General features: G+C 44.1%; 5 protein-coding genes across 6 annotated transcripts; 2 read left to right on the top strand and 3 right to left on the bottom strand.

The window, feature by feature from the left end:
• Positions 1-3,581: 3,581 nt before the first annotated feature.
• On the bottom strand, positions 3,582-5,311 carry LOC6497717 (mRNA cap guanine-N7 methyltransferase). The gene is made up of 2 exons (XM_001961460.4): positions 4,043-5,311; positions 3,582-3,988 (listed from the first exon to the last, which is right to left on the bottom strand). The coding sequence occupies exons 1-2, from the start codon at positions 5,238-5,240 to the stop codon at positions 3,906-3,908; spliced, it is 1,281 nt and encodes a 426-aa protein (XP_001961496.1). The 5' UTR covers positions 5,241-5,311; the 3' UTR covers positions 3,582-3,905.
• A 161-nt stretch (positions 5,312-5,472) lies between these two features.
• Positions 5,473-6,587, top strand: LOC6497812 (probable tRNA(His) guanylyltransferase). The gene is made up of 2 exons (XM_001961461.4): positions 5,473-5,760; positions 5,817-6,587. Exons 1-2 carry the CDS (start codon positions 5,535-5,537, stop codon positions 6,527-6,529), a joined length of 939 nt encoding a protein of 312 aa, XP_001961497.2. The 5' UTR covers positions 5,473-5,534; the 3' UTR covers positions 6,530-6,587.
• On the bottom strand, positions 6,522-7,810 carry LOC6497715 (protein Dr1). 2 transcript variants are annotated; one of them, XM_044716638.1, is made up of 2 exons: positions 7,371-7,810; positions 6,522-6,813 (listed from the first exon to the last, which is right to left on the bottom strand). In XM_044716638.1, exons 1-2 carry the CDS (start codon positions 7,709-7,711, stop codon positions 6,603-6,605), a joined length of 552 nt encoding a protein of 183 aa, XP_044572573.1. In that variant the 5' UTR covers positions 7,712-7,810; the 3' UTR covers positions 6,522-6,602. The 2 variants fall into 2 exon arrangements, with proteins under 2 accessions (XP_044572573.1, XP_001961499.1); XM_001961463.4 differs by lacking the exon at positions 6,522-6,813 and having other exon boundaries at positions 7,079-7,808.
• Positions 7,811-7,848: 38 nt separating this feature from the next.
• LOC6497813 (ankyrin repeat domain-containing protein 49) lies at positions 7,849-8,702 on the top strand. The gene is made up of 2 exons (XM_001961464.3): positions 7,849-8,071; positions 8,120-8,702. The coding sequence occupies exons 1-2, from the start codon at positions 7,936-7,938 to the stop codon at positions 8,629-8,631; spliced, it is 648 nt and encodes a 215-aa protein (XP_001961500.1). The 5' UTR covers positions 7,849-7,935; the 3' UTR covers positions 8,632-8,702.
• On the bottom strand, positions 8,652-9,639 carry LOC6497714 (dynactin subunit 5). The gene is made up of 3 exons (XM_001961465.4): positions 9,485-9,639; positions 9,098-9,397; positions 8,652-9,044 (listed from the first exon to the last, which is right to left on the bottom strand). Exons 1-3 carry the CDS (start codon positions 9,530-9,532, stop codon positions 8,823-8,825), a joined length of 570 nt encoding a protein of 189 aa, XP_001961501.1. The 5' UTR covers positions 9,533-9,639; the 3' UTR covers positions 8,652-8,822.
• Positions 9,640-16,710: the final 7,071 nt, after the last annotated feature.

Below are 16,710 nucleotides of genomic sequence, written 5' to 3'. Positions count from 1 at the left end.
ATTGGCTCTGAATAAGTAATTGACAATTTTGCAATTGACATCCTTAACGGGGACTCCATGGTCAGGAGTAGACTGTTTGCTTAGCCCCGTTGTTTAAGCCAAGGCTGCTGACACCGAACGGAAATAGCCAAATTCATCAACTGGGGAAATCAATTGCTCAAATATTTATGGGCCGACGGGGGAGTATGGAAATGCATTCTTCGAGTTCTTGCCACAAAATAATTGGAAGCAGAATTCATTTATTCATGGGGTCAGATGGCATCTATAAAGCTCCTATTTGCTGAGGTGGAAACGCAAACTGGCAAATACTGTATTAGGATCTTAATGAACTTTCATATTGATTTGTTTTTCAGCGAGGAGTTTCTGCACTGCGGAGGTGAAGCGGAAAGTCAAAGGTCAACTTCAAATCTGATTTTTGTTTGAAGTTTAAGCTTAACTATTCTATACTACACTATTCTGTTGAGAAAATATGTTAATATGGCTCAGAAAAATATTCATTAAGGGGCTCACTGGTTAGGCACTTCTTAAGTAGGATATAAGTTAGTAAGTATGAAGTTAAATGAAATAATAAATAAATAAGTATTGAGTTTATATGAATTAATTTCATAAATAAAGGCAACCTTGAATAGTGATTCCTATTTGTAAATAGTTTCAAATATCACACCTGTTTCCCCTCAAAGTATAAACTCTGGGGGAAGTGAATTATACAAGACATTCTGTCAATCATTTTTGAGTCTGAATGTCAGAACTGAAAATAATTACCGAGCTAACATTTGACCTCAACCTGGCAAAGAGGCTGCGCTCCGCTGCTCTGCTCTGTGATGGCATGGGGGAAAACCGCATCCAACTAAGCCAAGAGTAACTACCACGATAAATGTTAAAACACTCGAGCGTTGAAAGGCAGAGTTCAAGTTTCTCTTTGGCCAGAAAAGAACCACAAAAGATTACCGAGCGATGAGCTGCAGCTCATCATCTTCACAAGCTTTCAATGGGTGCCGACGTGCGCGGCTAAGTCCTTGGGCACACACACTCCCGCATACAATACTAATACATACACATGGACACATATATGGACAAATATGTGTGGAACGCTTTTTTCATCTTTTCTTCTCATTTCTTTTACCTTCTTTTCGGTTTTGTGTTAAATTGTTGCGTTAACCAAGCCAACCCGCTCCAGGGGCAATCCTTGTAAAAACTTTAGCATAGCGGAACGCTCACACAGACATGGACACACGCTGACTCATTCCAGGAGCAGGACGAGGAGGAGAATGAGGAGCATGGGCCTAATGCTGGGGCTGGGAGGCAGCCAGGCCAGGACACCGTCCCGCCGCATGCCTGGCATGCGTTTTTCACATTGTTCCATGCGGTTGAATAAACACAATCCGCACCGCACCGCACCACACCACCCCATCCCACCCACACCAGGACCAGGACCAACAAAGCCCACCAACATATACATGCATTTTATGATCTACAGAGAATGTGAAAATGAGCGAGGAGGCAGGGCGGCAGGACGACGGCGGGAGGGAGCGAGAGGCTGACACTTATTCGCTCGCTTGCCTCGACAGGCTTACAAAACAAACATTGCGGCATGTATTTTGTTTGTACACACTGCGTATACGTACTGTGAGGCCGCACATTTCCTACCTGCGTTTTGTCAGTGCCCGGCAGGACCAACACCCAGGCCCAGGCTGAGTCCCATCGCCCAGGCACAGAGACGAGCACATTGCAGTCACGTATGCACATTACTCAGTTCTGTGGCATTGTGGCAGAGTCCTTAACCCTCGTGCGGCCAGGATCATCCGGCCAATAAGCCTCTTGCCTTGAATTTAGGTGCACCCTTGGCTTTAAATATTTCTAACAAGTTCAGAGCCTTTTGTCTTGTTAAATTTAAAAATTTTATATTTTATAACTATACTATACTATATTCTAATCTGGATGTTCCTAACAGGTTAGTACTCAAATAATTCCTATTGAAATCAGTTTTTCAAGAAAGTTTGGGAAGAATGCCCTTAAGAACAAAAATAAATGCAATTTATCATTAATTTTAAAAACTGTGCCCATGCTTGGGTTAAAAGTGAACTAATTTACATAGACCTTATGGTACAATGCGCAGGCGGCCGCATGGAGAAGGTAACAAAAAGATTCATTAGGGCCAATCAGTGCAAAGCGAGTCGTGGCGAAGGACATGCGGAGAGGACCTGGCCGAAAGCGGTGGGTTAGTTGTGTGAAGAGAGTGCGGTAAAGGATGTTCGGACGCGGGGCCGGGGGGAAGGTAGGAAGGTGGGTCGGGGCAAGGACGGGACGAAGAGCCGTAGGACCAGGGGACAGGAAAAGTCGTCGTGTGTGTAAACGTAAACAGCTAGGGTAGCCCTGGCTCCGTTGTTTGCCTTATAAATACGCACGCTCTACTTTAAACAAAGCAAACCGAACCAACCAACCGACCAACCAGCCAGCCAGCCAGGCAGCCCGCCCGCCAGGAACCCATCCACCACCCACTCACTCACACATGCATACCCTGCCGCTCGTAGTAAACAATCTGTGTGTGCGAGTGCGTCAGTGTGTGCAAAACAAATTTAAACTTTACACCCAAAGTTGATTTTTATGAGCAAAACTTTAAATAATGAAATTATCTGACAAGAACTTGGAGAACTGGGCAAGGGATCTCAAGGAGCGATGGACAAAGAGCAGTCAGGGGGGCAGTGGTTGGGCGAGAGAGTAAAATAGGGACCTGGCAATGGGGGCATGTGGCCGTGGGCCGTAATGAAAGGGAGAGCTAACTGATTGCCCCAATATAAAGTTTTCAGTCTCTTCAAAACCAATCAATGGCGTAATTTATGCCGTTATTTTCCCCCCTCCACAGACCACCTGGAAGTCGCCGCCCCCACCGTACCTTTGTTACGTTATCAAATATTTATTTACACTTGAGCTACGATAATTCATTGATGCATCGGTCGCCTGGCACGACACGCTCGCTCGCATCGGGGCCGGGACCGGGGCGGGCCAACTGAACGGAACGCTTTGGAACAGAGCTGAGCGGAGCAGGTTAGGTCGCTCGCAGGCACGACCCGGCAACGTAAACGTCAGGACTAACCTTTGTCCAATGTCCTTCAAAGGCGCCGTCGCCGTGAAAGCAACAGCTGTGCGCTCTCATCGCCCCGTCCGCGAAAGCTTGCTCCGACATCGTCCTTCCAGTTTCGAACTCGTCTCAGCCATCCGAAAGCGTTCTTATCAAAGCTTTCGGCGGAACTACACACGCGAGTCAGGTTCCCAGAGGTTGGGTTAAAGAATATCTCTAAGAAAATATTAAATATACATAATAATATATTTAATCATTGTTGGGGATAGGATAGTCTGTAGATTAATCATCCAGTTTTCACAAATATTTAGGTTTGGTAAAATAAATTAATAGTAAAAGGCAAAACAAAATTAAACATCTAGGTCTGTAATATTTTATAATCAGTTACAGTCAATATAACTCTGCCCATATACCTAAGGCCCATTTGGTAAAAAAATATGTTTTGAATACGTTTGAGTTTTAAAGAAATAAGGTCACTGCTCCCCATGATAAAGAAGGTAGATAACACAGTAGTTGTATATTTTCACTTTCTAAATAATCTTTGAACAATGATTGAATTTGTTTTGGCTAATTAAACAGTGTAAATGGGTAAACAATTTCTAGGGAGAACTTTCAAGCTACACTTAAATTGAAAATTACAAAACGCTGAAGAACTAGAAAAGATCTCTTCGATTATTTGAAAATCTAAAAATGTATAGTAAACACTTTCACATACAATATGCCTTAAAATACAATTATCTGTTCACGCTTTCGAGTAAGATCTTTAAAATAATTGGGCCACCATAAACAGGACTTGAAATTTTACGTATAATTGGCTGCTTGCTATTCAGTCGTCGAACTCAAACACGGGCCTGCCATTTGCATCCCAAGAGTTCTTGCATTTCTTGAAGGCACAGACCAAATAAAGAGCTGCAAAATACAATGATTAGGTGGTTTTATGTTAACCTTATAGCCAAAACTTACTGGCTGCTTCCCACTCCGATTTGGAGAGCGTTCCCAGCGGTCTTCCGCGTTGAGTTGCCGGGAAGTTCCGAATATGGGAGAACTGTTCATCGCTACCGTAGCGTTGGGCTTGAACCGTTTCTAATCCCGACATGCGCTGCAGGAGCTGCCGACCTTTGGGCAGGGTCTCCTTGTAGTATTCTGAAAAGGTGGAACGCCGGATCAGCTGCAGGCCATACTTCCGGCCTAGTTTCACCAGCGTAGGGAAATGCACAAGAAACTCGGGACAGTCAACGACGCCCTCCAAGTGAAACTGGTACTTGGCTCCAAACAGTGGCAGTGGATCCGTTTCGCAGTCGAACTCGATGCTGTAGACGTCGTTTCCGAAGCGGCGAGTCTCTGGACCGGCTGCCTTCAGCCGCCGAATAATCTCATAGGCGTCCGGAATTGTGGCTATAAAGAATCCGCCTGGCTTCAGGCACTCGGCCGCATTCCGCATCATGCAGTCGGCCTGAGCCAGCGATTCGAAGCAGTAGTGAAAAGCAAACTGGCAGGATACAAGATTCAGCTGCAGGGAGGGATCCTTGTACCGCTCACGCAAGCGGACTAGTGTCGAGTCACACGCGAAGAACTCAGCGGTGAACTTGTTGCTGAACTTTGAGTTCTCGGCTCGGCGCAAAATGTCCTGGTACCTTCGCTGGCACTGCTCAATGGATACCTCCGCTATGTCCGTGCAGATGAGATGCGAGATGGATGCCTTTTCCCATTTAAGCAGGTCACCGCCCTTGCCGCAGCACATGTCTAGTACGCGAAGAGCGTCGCCGACGCGCTTCTGCTGTTTAATCTGCGCCATGTACTCGTTGATCAGCTGGCTCTTAATCCAGTTGTTGAAGTTTCGCATGAAGAAGATTTTTGACTTCTGCCGGTCCTTGCGCCCTGCCTCCTTAAGCTCGTTGTAGTGGGTGGCCACGACATGTGTGTTCGCCGCTCCGCCGGCAGCTCCTTCCTCCTGCGTCTCGTCCTCTCCACCACCACCTTTTCCGCCCGGCTCCTCGTAGAACTCCTGCGCCAGGCTGCTCGTTGGGGGAGGCGGTTCCTGGGTCCGTTCCGAAAGTCCTTCTCCATTGCTCTCACTCTCCTCGTCATCCGACAGGCTGACTGCCTTGTGTGCTCTTGCAAATTGCTCATCGGCGGCACTTTGTTCGTAATTTACGCTCATAATTAAACTAGATTGCCTTGTTGTGATGATACCGATTACCTATCGATGTTATCGGGCCGCAAGAGATGAGCGGGTCAATGGATGATTCGCAATCGTAAAATAATGTATTAAAGTTGAAATAAAATCCATTTTGTTCATTGAAATTTTTACATTGAGAATATTGACTTATCTCATTGCCAAAATTAAGAAACCTATTTAAAAATACCAAAACATTAAAGTCCCACCTCTATCTTTGCAACAGTGCTGTTTACTAACAGCAGTCGTCAGCTGTTATCTACTCATGCGGTCGCCTAAATGCGTTCACTTGGGTTTTTGAATAATTTGTTTAAATTTTCAAACCCAACATTTTCCCTAGAGCTGTCCATTCGCAGAATGGCGTGCAGTCGATTTGAGTATGTGAAGTCCTTTGAGCAGGACGACAGCATCCTTCCCAACGTGTGGATTGTGATCCGGGTTGATGGCAAAAAGTTCCACAAGTTCTCCAAGACCCATGACTTTGAGAAGCCCAATGATGAAAATGGTAAAAGAATCTGACCTTTTTGAAGCAAGCTAAATACAAAAGATTATTTTCCACAGCACTTAATGTAATGAATGCCGCTGCCACAGCTGTGATGCAAGAATTCCGAGACATTGTTCTCGCCTATGGTCAGAGCGATGAGTACTCCTTCGTTTTTCGCAAGGAGACTACGGCTTTCAAGCGGCGTTCGGCCAAACTCCTTACCTATGTTACCAGCCTTTTTTCTTCGAGCTACGTGATGCAGTGGCCCAGGTGGAAGAGTGTGCCTTTGGCCTACGCTCCCTGCTTTGACGGAAGGGTAGTTTTGTATCCATCGGACGAGAATTTAAGGGACTATCTTAGCTGGCGACAGGCCGATGTTCATGTAAATAATCTCTACAATACTGCATTTTGGAAACTTGTCCTGGGCAAAGGTCTTTCAAACCAGCAGGCCGAGGAGCGGCTACGGGGAACCTTCTCAGCGGACAAAAACGAGTTGCTCTTCCAGGAGTTCGGTATCAACTACAACACCCTTCCGGCCATGTATCGGAAGGGCACGATTCTGCTCAGAAAGCGAGTGGTGGACCGAAAAGGAAGACAAGCAATTGTACCTTTGCACGAAGATTTGATTTCCTCGCAGTTCTGGAAGAACCACACTGAGATCCTCGGAAAATATGTGCCTGGAAGCTACAGTTCACCTGATGGGCTTCCCAAATTGGTAGAAATTCAACTGAATGACAACCATTCGGAGCAGGAAGACGATCAGCCGCAAAATAAAGCCGATATTAGCTGATAGTACAACTTATGGCAATATATTTTAAGATTAAACTACATTAGTGCATTAAGAGAAACCAATTGTTTTTCCGTTAGTAGTCGTCATCATCCTCGTCGTCGTCATCTTCACCGGGGTTACTGGCTACGGAGCCGTCTGCCTGTGGTGGCCGTTGCACCATTGCCGCCGCCTGCATACTCATCCACTGCTGTTGTTCCTCGCGTGCCTGTTCTTCTCTGGCCTTGGCAAAGAGCTCCTGCTGTTGACGCAGCAATTCTTCTTCGGGAATACCCAAGTTCTCAAGCCTTGTGCTCTGTCTTCCGGCCATGTATCGGAAGGGCACGATTCTGCTCAGAAAGCGAGTGGTGGACCGAAAAGGAAGACAAGCAATTGTACCTTTGCACGAAGATTTGATTTCCTCGCAGTTCTGGAAGAACCACACTGAGATCCTCGGAAAATATGTGCCTGGAAGCTACAGTTCACCTGATGGGCTTCCCAAATTGGTAGAAATTCAACTGAATGACAACCATTCGGAGCAGGAAGACGATCAGCCGCAAAATAAAGCCGATATTAGCTGATAGTACAACTTATGGCAATATATTTTAAGATTAAACTACATTAGTGCATTAAGAGAAACCAATTGTTTTTCCGTTAGTAGTCGTCATCATCCTCGTCGTCGTCATCTTCACCGGGGTTACTGGCTACGGAGCCGTCTGCCTGTGGTGGCCGTTGCACCATTGCCGCCGCCTGCATACTCATCCACTGCTGTTGTTCCTCGCGTGCCTGTTCTTCTCTGGCCTTGGCAAAGAGCTCCTGCTGTTGACGCAGCAATTCTTCTTCGGGAATACCCAAGTTCTCAAGCCTTGTGCTCTGTCTGCGACGCTTGGCAGCCACCTCCTTGCAGTCATGCAGCACGGCCTCCGCCTCTTGTTTGTAGTCATGAAATCCAAGCCGTTCCAGCGCCTCCAGTACGTGTTCCGCATTAATAGTCTTTTTGTTCCGCAGGTTGCACACTTCGTTTGCTTCCGAGCTGATCAAATGAATAAATTCTGAGCAGCAGTTGAGGATTAGCTCTCGACTCTCATTCGCAACTCGCACTGTGGGCACCAGTTCTTTTATTATCTTGTTGATGCTGGCTCGCGGTAAGGTCAGTTCGTCGTCCTCTGCACTGGGCGGTAGCAGGTCCTCCTGCGGATTTGCCATGGCGTAAGTGAGCTCTGCGAACGTAAACAAAATAGATTATATTTGTTGTTTTCCAAGACAGCATGTGGAGTGCTGGGAAATTTCAGAAACAGAGCAATAAGTATCGATATACAATCGATAAATAGATTTTCAATGACAGTTTTAAGTATTGGAAAAGTCGGTAATAATATGAAGGATAAACAATAACTAGAAGCTTTTCGTTTTTTATTGAATTTCTTTTAAAAATGGGAGACTACGACTCGGATGAGGAGAAATCGCAGGTGGAGAAACTTCGCTACGCGAAGGTGCCGCGTGGCATGTTCGTTAGTGGCTGGGATGATGATGCGGACGAGTTAATAGAGGAGGACAAGAATCCGCAATGTAAGCTGAAATATGAAAGTAGACTTTTTTTCAAATCTCCCATTTTAGCCAGCATTGAGCGCATGATACTGTGGGCAGTTAACGAGAACCGCATAAGCGAAGTGCGTGAAATACTTCGACTGGATGAAGACGCAGTAAACGCCCGGGATAATGACGGCTACACGCCACTGCACCGGGCCGCTTACAATAATTTCGTTGACATGGCCAAGTTGCTGCTTCAGCATCGGGCCGATCCCAACGCCCGCACTGAGCTCGGCTGGACACCTCTGCACTCGGCCTGCAAGTGGAACAACGCTGACTGTGCCCACCTGTTGCTCCAATTCGGAGCTGACGTTAACGCAGAGTCAGAAGGCCAGCAGACGCCTCTCCACATTACCGCCACGGTCTCCAACTGCCGGAACACTGCTACGGTCCTGTTACTTAACCGCTATATCCAGGCCCGCAAGGAGAACAACTCGGAGGAACTGGCTTCTGTGATTGCTCGCCGCACTGGCATGAGTTTTCCGATTTTTGAGATTGGCGACGAGGCTTACGACTGCGAAACTGGCTTGATAGATTAGAGAGCAAGGAAATAATTTACTTAATTGTAGAATACTTATATATTTATCTCATAAATAATGTAAAAAATTAAGCAGTTTCGGTATTCACTTTCAATATTTCTAGAGCTTATGGAGCCAACTTTTCAAGCCAAGTGTCCAGCTTCACTTTGGTGAAGGATAAGCCCGGAACTTGCATTTATTAACTTCTATTTTCAGCTCGCCGGAGCAGGGGTGCGGACGAAATGCTCGTAGAATGATTTAGTGTAGTTGATCATCTCTTCCTGCATGGCGGCTGGCACGAAGTACGGATTTCCCTGACCCCCTTCGATGGTGCCTTTCTTAGTGTAGCGCATGTAACTGGACACTGTGGTTTCTGGTGGCAGCACAGCGCCGTCTTCAATCACACAACAATCCTTGAGTGTGCATCGCCGGCCCTTGAAGGATAAACGTTTTGATAAGTCTTCTCTAGATTACATGGACAACTTACAATAATAGCATTCTTTCCAATGTAGACACAGGAACCTATTGTGGCCGCTGAGACGACGGCACCCTCACCAATGAAGACATGATCGCCTATGTGCATGGGAAAGAAGGCGATGCCTTTGCTGAATTGTTTGTAAGGTGGTCGGATTACAGAGTCCTTGCTAATCACGCAGTACCGACCGGCTCGCACATTGGCCAGATCCCCGCGAATAATAGCTCCGCTCTGAACGATCACTTTGCCATTGAGGACGATGTTCTGGGAGCCGCAGAGCACCGTGTGGCGGCTCACCTTGTTTCCGGAGGCCTGTAACGAAAATAATAGTTATACTAAGATGAGGTCATCAATTGTTGGAAAGTAAGGAAGGCGCAGTGTATCTGTGCCAACACTTGCCGTCTCAACGTATTCATCCTTGCTGTAGTAGGTGTCTGGAAGTTCCATGGTGTTCTTTTTTGTGGATTATTATCGCGACTGTTTTTTGTATATTTTCACAGATGTTGTGGGCCTTTTCTTTTGTTGTTATCCGACCAGGGTTGTCAGGATTGTTTATTTTAAGTCTTTTTCAACACTAGTGACTTATCGATAAGCCGAACTATCGATTTAGCTTGAAGAACCGCCAAATTCAAAGAAGCAAATAGCAGGCAGTAATTTCCCCAACAAGCCCAATGCCTTTTCCATTACATCTAATTAATAATTAGTTACACGCGACTTCAGACGAATTGCAGGCGTCTTCGGCAGCCGCAGGGGTAATGCAGGTGTTTAACCCATAATGACCCTGAACTTTTCCAAGCAACAATCACGATGCAGATTAGACAGCTGCTCTTCACAGATTTAAATCTTCTGGCAGAATGAAAATGTGAATAATTGCCGCTAGCCAATTCGGCGCACAGCTGGCGGGCGCACTCAACGAGTCTTGGCCTCCTCCCCCTGCTGATCGTTGGGGCATTGTAACCTTCCGAAGCTCCAACTTCCCGCTGTCCGGCTCTGCAACGATGTTCCAATTAATGCTCTTTAATAATCGCGGCCCAGCCCTGTGCTTAACCTTCAAGGTGCACGCTCGAATGCCCATGCCTCATTGCGGGCTAATCATGGTAGCATTTTAATTTGTTTTCGTTTGCGTATTTCAGTTTCTATTTTTCGTTCGGTTCTCTGCCTTTTGCAGAAGGCAATCGATTAGGGTTTGTCCAAATCTAGAGTATCATTATGCTGTCAGCATGTAAATTAATTCGCATCATAATGCCTCCAGCCGTTCAATTCATAATAGTTGTATGGAAATCTTTTTCCCCGCTTGACCTTCATCGAGTGAACTATTTGAACTTTGGCATTAATGTTTTCTTCGGCAGTTAATTGCCAACAATTGTTTCACTTTATTGATTTGCTTTGAAGAATCCGCCTCACGAAAAGAACAGACACCGTTTAACCTTCGGTATGAAAAACCGCATTAAAATCTATTAATCTGTTTGCACTTTTGAACCTAAGGTTAATAAACTTGAACTTGAGCAATGTTTGGAAATTAATTGAGTTGTGCACACAAACAGCTCTCAAATGAGTAGACTTAATAAATGATTCGAATTTGTTTCTTTTCGGTTCTTCAGATTGTGTCTATTGTTGGCTTTTGTTTTCATCAAGAGGAGCTTGTGAATAATCGGTTATTAATTAAGTTGTTTGATCAAAATTTCAAGCAGTTGAAAGGTGATTATTTTTACCATCTTAGGACTATCTGGAGTACTTGTAGAACATGATTTTCTTTTGAGTCTAAGTGACTTTCTCTTTTGAAATGATACATATTTATTTTGACAAAAAGATTCTTAAGTTCTTAAAGGGGAATAATCATATGAAACATTTTTGTAGCCTTGAAAATCAAATCCAAACATTCTTATGGCCTTGAAATAAAATCCCAAGATTCATGGCCTTGAATGGCTCGAGAGGAAAAAAATATTGACAAGCTATGTAAATATTTACAATGACCAACTCATCCACGGCCTTGATGGTTGGTTATTGTACTATTGTTGGAAATTCATTATTAAATGGCGAGCTAATCAAGATCAAAAAGCACACGCACTCCGAAAGTCCGCCTACCCCGAAAGTTCCTCACGATTCAGATGGATCATGATGCGTATTCAGTTTTTGCTTTAAACTTTGCCTGGTAGAGAAAAGCAAAGCAGTCCAGCTCCTAATTAATAAGTGGAAATTAAGTTTTTACTAAAACAATGCCAGTGCTATCCAGTTCGAGTTCGAGTCATGTCATATTTAATTAAATAATTGCAAATGCCTCACGTATACATATATCTATCCTACGGCCAAGAACAGCAGAGTTATAATAATGCAACAATGAAGGAGAAACGACAAATGAAATTAATTGCAATTACCTCAAAATCGAGAAAAGTATTTATTGAATTTATGGGGCCCAAGGTGAGGCGAGGAAAAAGTGTGACAGAGACGACGACCGCGGAGAACGTTGCATAATATTTTCACTTTTTGCATGGAGGTCTTAATGCTGACCGACAAATCAGAAAAAAACGAGAAACAACAACAGCGGCAAGTGAAACAAGTTTTTTGTTCAAGTCTTTTGTTTCAATCGATAAATTGTATCTGTAATTGGCAATTCATAGATAAATGCATATGCCTGTGTACATGTGTTCCGACATATGTATGCGGCGATGTTCGGATTGACAGAACAAAGGTGACTATCAGATGAGGGGCCACGGCACACGACGCTCGCGGAATGCGAGTTTTCCACAAATGTTTCAAGGATATGTTCAAAAGAATCGATTTTCAACCCGAATCGGGGACGGAAAGGGGCGTTTCTTAGTCATAAAATGTAGGAGGTTCAAGGAAAATTATTATTTAGTATCACATTTACGGAGGTTAGTATGAATATCAACGAAAATAAGATGAATAGATTTCTTTATTCTCTACCATGGAATGGAAAATGTTTCACTTTTGTGAGATAAAGATTTTACATTTTATGCTGATTAATTTAAGTTTTTAATAACTTCTTAGCCTAATCTCATAGTGCTAACTCTCCCTCGAAAAAATGATTTGCGGCTGCCACTAATTACACTCATTACAATACAATATGGCCACCAAATGGCTTCCTTATGTCAAGATCTCGCCGCGAAACGAGTAGCCCGCGATTAGTTATGAAGTTGGAGCGGCTCGCGTTCGTACTCTACGAGTTCGGTTCAAAAGCCGGGTTCAAGAACTAACTAATGACTGTATTAGACAATGGCAGTGCTGGGGGTGGCCGCGGAGTGGGTGGGGGCACACATGGGGGGCGGTCTCTTGGAGACTTTGTTGGAGCTTTGTTGGAGCTGCCGATGTTTGAGTGGCGCGCAGTCGAACAAACAGTAAGAAAATCTGTGAGAAGCGCGCAAATGAATGCGCTTTTCATGTGGCGAATGTTTATAATACAAATTATATTCGCCCACTCCCCCGCCCCAAAAGCCCCTGCCGTCTCGCTTGGATGGGCGTGGCATGCAGAACTCTGCTGCAGCCCCCCTCGGGCGACCTCAGACTGGCCAAGCTGTGCTAATTAATACATTAACTGTGCCCCGAGGCTGAATTCGCATTAAAAATCCGTTTTTCAGTGTGTTTATTGCTGTTATTTTTTGCCAAAATCGATCAACATCAAACTTTAAGTGGCCCCCGAATGGTACACGAAAAAAAATCAAAACCAGTAGAGAGTTAACTGTCAAAAAGCAACGCACGACAACAGCAGCAACAATATTGCTGACAACAGCACCTAAGCTTGTAGCCACAGTGCGGATCATAATAATAAAGGCAATCGGGTATAGAGATAAAAAAGCAATTATAACTTAATGGTGGCAGGATTGAAATAGAGCTTTATTTAATTAATTTATTTTCTATATAATTATAATAATGGATTTTAGATCAGTTTAAAATGCTGATTAAAGTATGCTAGTATCTGAAATAGCATCTTAACTGTTCCGTAGTGTACCTGCCTAGAGCTTATTTGTTTTACGCTCATACATTGTTCCAATTTTGATTGCTCTATTGAGCTCAAAGTTTTTTTGCATGCGGGCGCTAATAGTTTTGAACCCGAGGAGAGACCCAAAAAATATCCCAAAACCAATGTTCGACTCTGTATGCCATGGGCAAGGCTAACCTCGAGGCACGAGCCTCGATTCGGATTCAAACTGGTGCTCGATTCGGAATCGGGCCGGGCATTAGATTCAAATTTTTGATTTTGATTTTGTTGTGATTGGGCTTGTTTCCACTTCCTTTTACCTTTCAACGGATTTTATAAACCATGATAGCCGATCGGTATCGGCCATAAGCCCTCCAACCTACTTAGCGAAATAGAAAAATGTGATTAAGCCTCTTGTGGCTGTCAGTTGATTGAACTTTAAAGGTTTTCCAGCCGTCTCGCGGCGACTCAGTGTCAAATGGGTTTCTGGTTTTCTTGCTGGGTGGCCCCTGTTCGGTGGCTGATTGACAATGATTGACAATAAAACTCCAGCGTGTCAATATTTCCATGTATCCAAAGATAGCCTTTCGCTTGGAGCTACCCGAGCTTATTATGGAGCTGCCCAAGGCTTCCGAGCGAAGTGTGCCTCGGAAGTTGTTAGTGGGTGGAAGTAATTAAATTCGATTTTGAGCATTCGATAACAATGAGTGGCGGCCGATTCGAGTTGTGTAATTATTTTATTGAGGTTCTGTGAACTAGTAACAAGGGCAGGCTCCACAGCTCACGAAGGTCATCTTCAGAACGTAATCATGGAGCATTAAATGGGATTATCGGGGAGTTATCATCCCAAAACACTTATACCTAGTTTTAGATAGTTTTCTATTCAATTCCATATCTGAACTCTCACACCACTTCCCTCCAACGAAGGCCGCACGACTGACACCTGAACACTTTATGACTGCCAAGTCCCCCTTCTTGCCCCGTCAAGTGCTACAATTAGCCTCCAGAACCACCCAGGTTGTGTGAGCCGCCTGTCACATCATCATCGCACGCTCGTCAAAAACAAGCCACCGAAAAAAATTGTATTAAAAATTAATTAAACAAAAAGTCGAGACTAATGTGAAAAACAATATAAAACACATTTGGCGCGTGCACTTGACCTTCCGCATTGCGAGCGTTCAAAAGTGTTTGAAATAGGGACCCAGGAGATGGCGGACACAAGGGGCGCATGCATGCCGCGTAATTCGTTGGCCGCTGCTTCTGTTGGAATTTCTGATTTGAACTTCGTGAAATTAATTTGTGCGTAGCGTAATTTTTTGTTGCGCTCTTGCTCGCTTGTAGATTGTCGGGCCGAAACCAAGGCAAGTGAATCGGCTGAATTCAATTTAGGAGACTGGCGGCCGGCTTACATGGCGTATGCGCGACGCGATTTATTTATGACTCGGCGGCAGTCCAAGTGCGTGTGTAATTGTAATTGACATTCGAGTTGATTACTTCCTTATTTGGCTTTAAACCAAGTTTAGTGACGCATAGTTGGATTTGCATGGGAAAAACAATTGGAGTGTGAAAATAGGCTATAATTTTTAAATATTATAGGAACAAGCATTTCCCCACACATATAAAGAGGTTCAAGGCAATCTCTTTAATAATATATAGTTATAGGTAATTATAGTTTCTCTTTAAAATCCATATCTTTTAACCATATTTTATATACTTTTAACCAGTCATTTGCCGTCGCAAACAGTGAGTCTTCCATTATAATTGTACTACAATTACCATTCCATCAGCAGACAGCAATCTCCCTCCGCGGATAGCTTTTAGTGCAATCTCATTGCCCTGAACGGCGAACCGGCCGACCTTGAACTTGGCGATTGCAAGCCGAAAGAGCATCGCAGCACTCGCCGGCAATCGCTTTATTTCCATTATAATTTTCCATTACATTGCCCTTTCCCTTTTCGGCAAGTAAGCCGCTGTCTGCCGCTGACAGCTGGCGGCTGAGTTATGAATGCTTTTAGTGGAAGCTCGCAGAAACTGAGTCAGTCGAGCAAGTTCCGAAAACCAAGCAATAAAAAGTGGGAAACAAAAAACCCGCAGAGAAAAAAAACCGAAAGTGACCGCCGCGTGTTGTGCATTCCTGATATGGGACACGTACTGTACCGCGAATAAATCTGTATCTCTTTGGTATATTTCAACTCTGGTTCTTAGCCCGGAGTCCAACGACCGTCCTCGACTAGCTTAAGGCATTCCAACTTCAGCTTCATAGTCGCCGGCGACACATCCGTATTTTTGTCTGTCGTTTTTCTTTATTTCTGTTTAATGTTTCTTGGGTGAGCAATGAAATTTTAAACGGTAGCTGCTTTTTGCGTAGCTCAGGAGTTCATTTTGTTGCTCCCTTGTCGAGTGATTAATTTTAATTTTTTTCAGTTTAATTGTTTGGTTCTTATTTATAGCTTGCAATCAACAAATCAACGCCAACAAGAGTTTGTTCGTTTGTTGTTCCGAAAAGGGCATTTCGAGTTGTCCATTCCCGAGTGGCTGCAGTCGATGACCGCTGTGTTCCGACCTTGGTTTTCGAATTTTCGTTAATTTAAGTTTGTGGTTAGCCGCGGGTCCGGGATGCTGCTGGGCATGTTTTTTAGATTTGTTGTCAGTTTAGACGCCAATCAAGGTGATAATTTTGCATATAAATGCCGCTAGAACAAAAGACTTCGGCAACGAACTTGGGGTGAGTAAGCATGTGCTCGAAATTGGAATTTATTGTGAGAACTATTAAGATTCGGTTTGAATATTTGTTGTTCATGAGTCTCGGGCTTCCTCTCCAGGTTCCGGAAGCTAATTCATTATTGGTTCAGTTGCTGCGGGTTACGGGGCGTATGCGTAATGGAAATGCACATTACGCATACGCCCCGATGGCCAAGCGTTTACTGCTAATAAGCAAAGACTTACTTTGGTATTAACCAGTTTGGGTTATGATTACTGACTTTTAACCACCCATTGACGGGTTCAAAGTGCACATTTATGTTTATTCAATATTCATTGTAATGGCTGCTCGCTGGTGTGTTTTATGGCCAATTTGGCACTTCATAAAACACATACGTAATACGTATGTGCCTCAAAACTTAGCATAATGCAACAGAGAAGTGGTTTCGTGTTGACCAGCCAAATTTGCAACTGTCAAGATCTGCGATCTGCGAGATGAGATCGTCGCCTGAATGGATGAAACGAACATAAACAGAGATCACGGAGGCTAACTTGGCGATTTGGCTGGCTTGTCTTGGATGGTGCGTGGCACGGTAGTCGCTTGTAAAAATTCAATTAGCAAATTAAATATTAATTACCAACCGGCTCTCGATGCTAATTCAATTAGCTGGCCAGCCGCTGCAGCTGGTCAGGTGCACTTAATTTCAAAAATTAATAGTGTCGTGTGGGTTTCCTAACAAAATGTGAACACTTTAGTTGCCAAGCTACAGTTTACTCTTTTAGTTTTAATTACTAGATGTTTGTATATTTAAAAGTGACAATTAATAAGTTTATTTCTTAGCTCGCTCCACCTGCCATCTTGATATTGATACTGCCCATGGCTGATTATAGCTTGGTTATTTATTAATATAGTGTGAGGTCGGTCCAAAGTGAACCAGTTTCGGCTGGAAAGTATGCCAAAGTAGAGTCGGGCAAGGTCCCTGATCAG

Source organism: Drosophila ananassae, chromosome 3R, assembly GCF_017639315.1.
Source record: "Drosophila ananassae strain 14024-0371.13 chromosome 3R, ASM1763931v2, whole genome shotgun sequence".
NCBI lineage: Eukaryota > Metazoa > Arthropoda > Insecta > Diptera > Drosophilidae > Drosophila > Drosophila ananassae.
This window is presented reverse-complemented; position numbering and strand designations above follow the sequence as displayed.

Bases quoted from the DNA above. Each gene is read 5' to 3' on its own strand.
- LOC6497714 (XM_001961465.4), bottom strand. From the start codon at position 9,532: ATGGAACTTCCAGACACCTACTACAGCAAGGATGAATACGTTGAGACG. The intron at 9,398-9,484 runs GCAAGTGTTGGC...TTTTCGTTACAG, and splicing joins AGGATGAATACGTTGAGACG to GCCTCCGGAAACAAGGTGAG. The intron at 9,045-9,097 runs GTAAGTTGTCCA...TTATCCTTCAAG, and splicing joins TTGGAAAGAATGCTATTATT to GGCCGGCGATGCACACTCAA.
- LOC6497813 (XM_001961464.3), top strand. From the start codon at position 7,936: ATGGGAGACTACGACTCGGATGAGGAGAAATCGCAGGTGGAGAAACTT. The intron at 8,072-8,119 runs GTAAGCTGAAAT...CTCCCATTTTAG, and splicing joins GGAGGACAAGAATCCGCAAT to CCAGCATTGAGCGCATGATA.
- LOC6497812 (XM_001961461.4), top strand. From the start codon at position 5,535: ATGCGTTCACTTGGGTTTTTGAATAATTTGTTTAAATTTTCAAACCCA. The intron at 5,761-5,816 runs GTAAAAGAATCT...TATTTTCCACAG, and splicing joins GAAGCCCAATGATGAAAATG to CACTTAATGTAATGAATGCC.
- LOC6497717 (XM_001961460.4), bottom strand. From the start codon at position 5,240: ATGAGCGTAAATTACGAACAAAGTGCCGCCGATGAGCAATTTGCAAGA. The intron at 3,989-4,042 runs GTAAGTTTTGGC...TGTATTTTGCAG, and splicing joins ATCGGAGTGGGAAGCAGCCA to CTCTTTATTTGGTCTGTGCC.
- LOC6497715 (XM_044716638.1), bottom strand. From the start codon at position 7,711: ATGGCAAATCCGCAGGAGGACCTGCTACCGCCCAGTGCAGAGGACGAC. The intron at 6,814-7,370 runs GCTTGAGAACTT...ACAGAGCACAAG, and splicing joins CGTCGCAGACAGAGCACAAG to GCTTGAGAACTTGGGTATTC.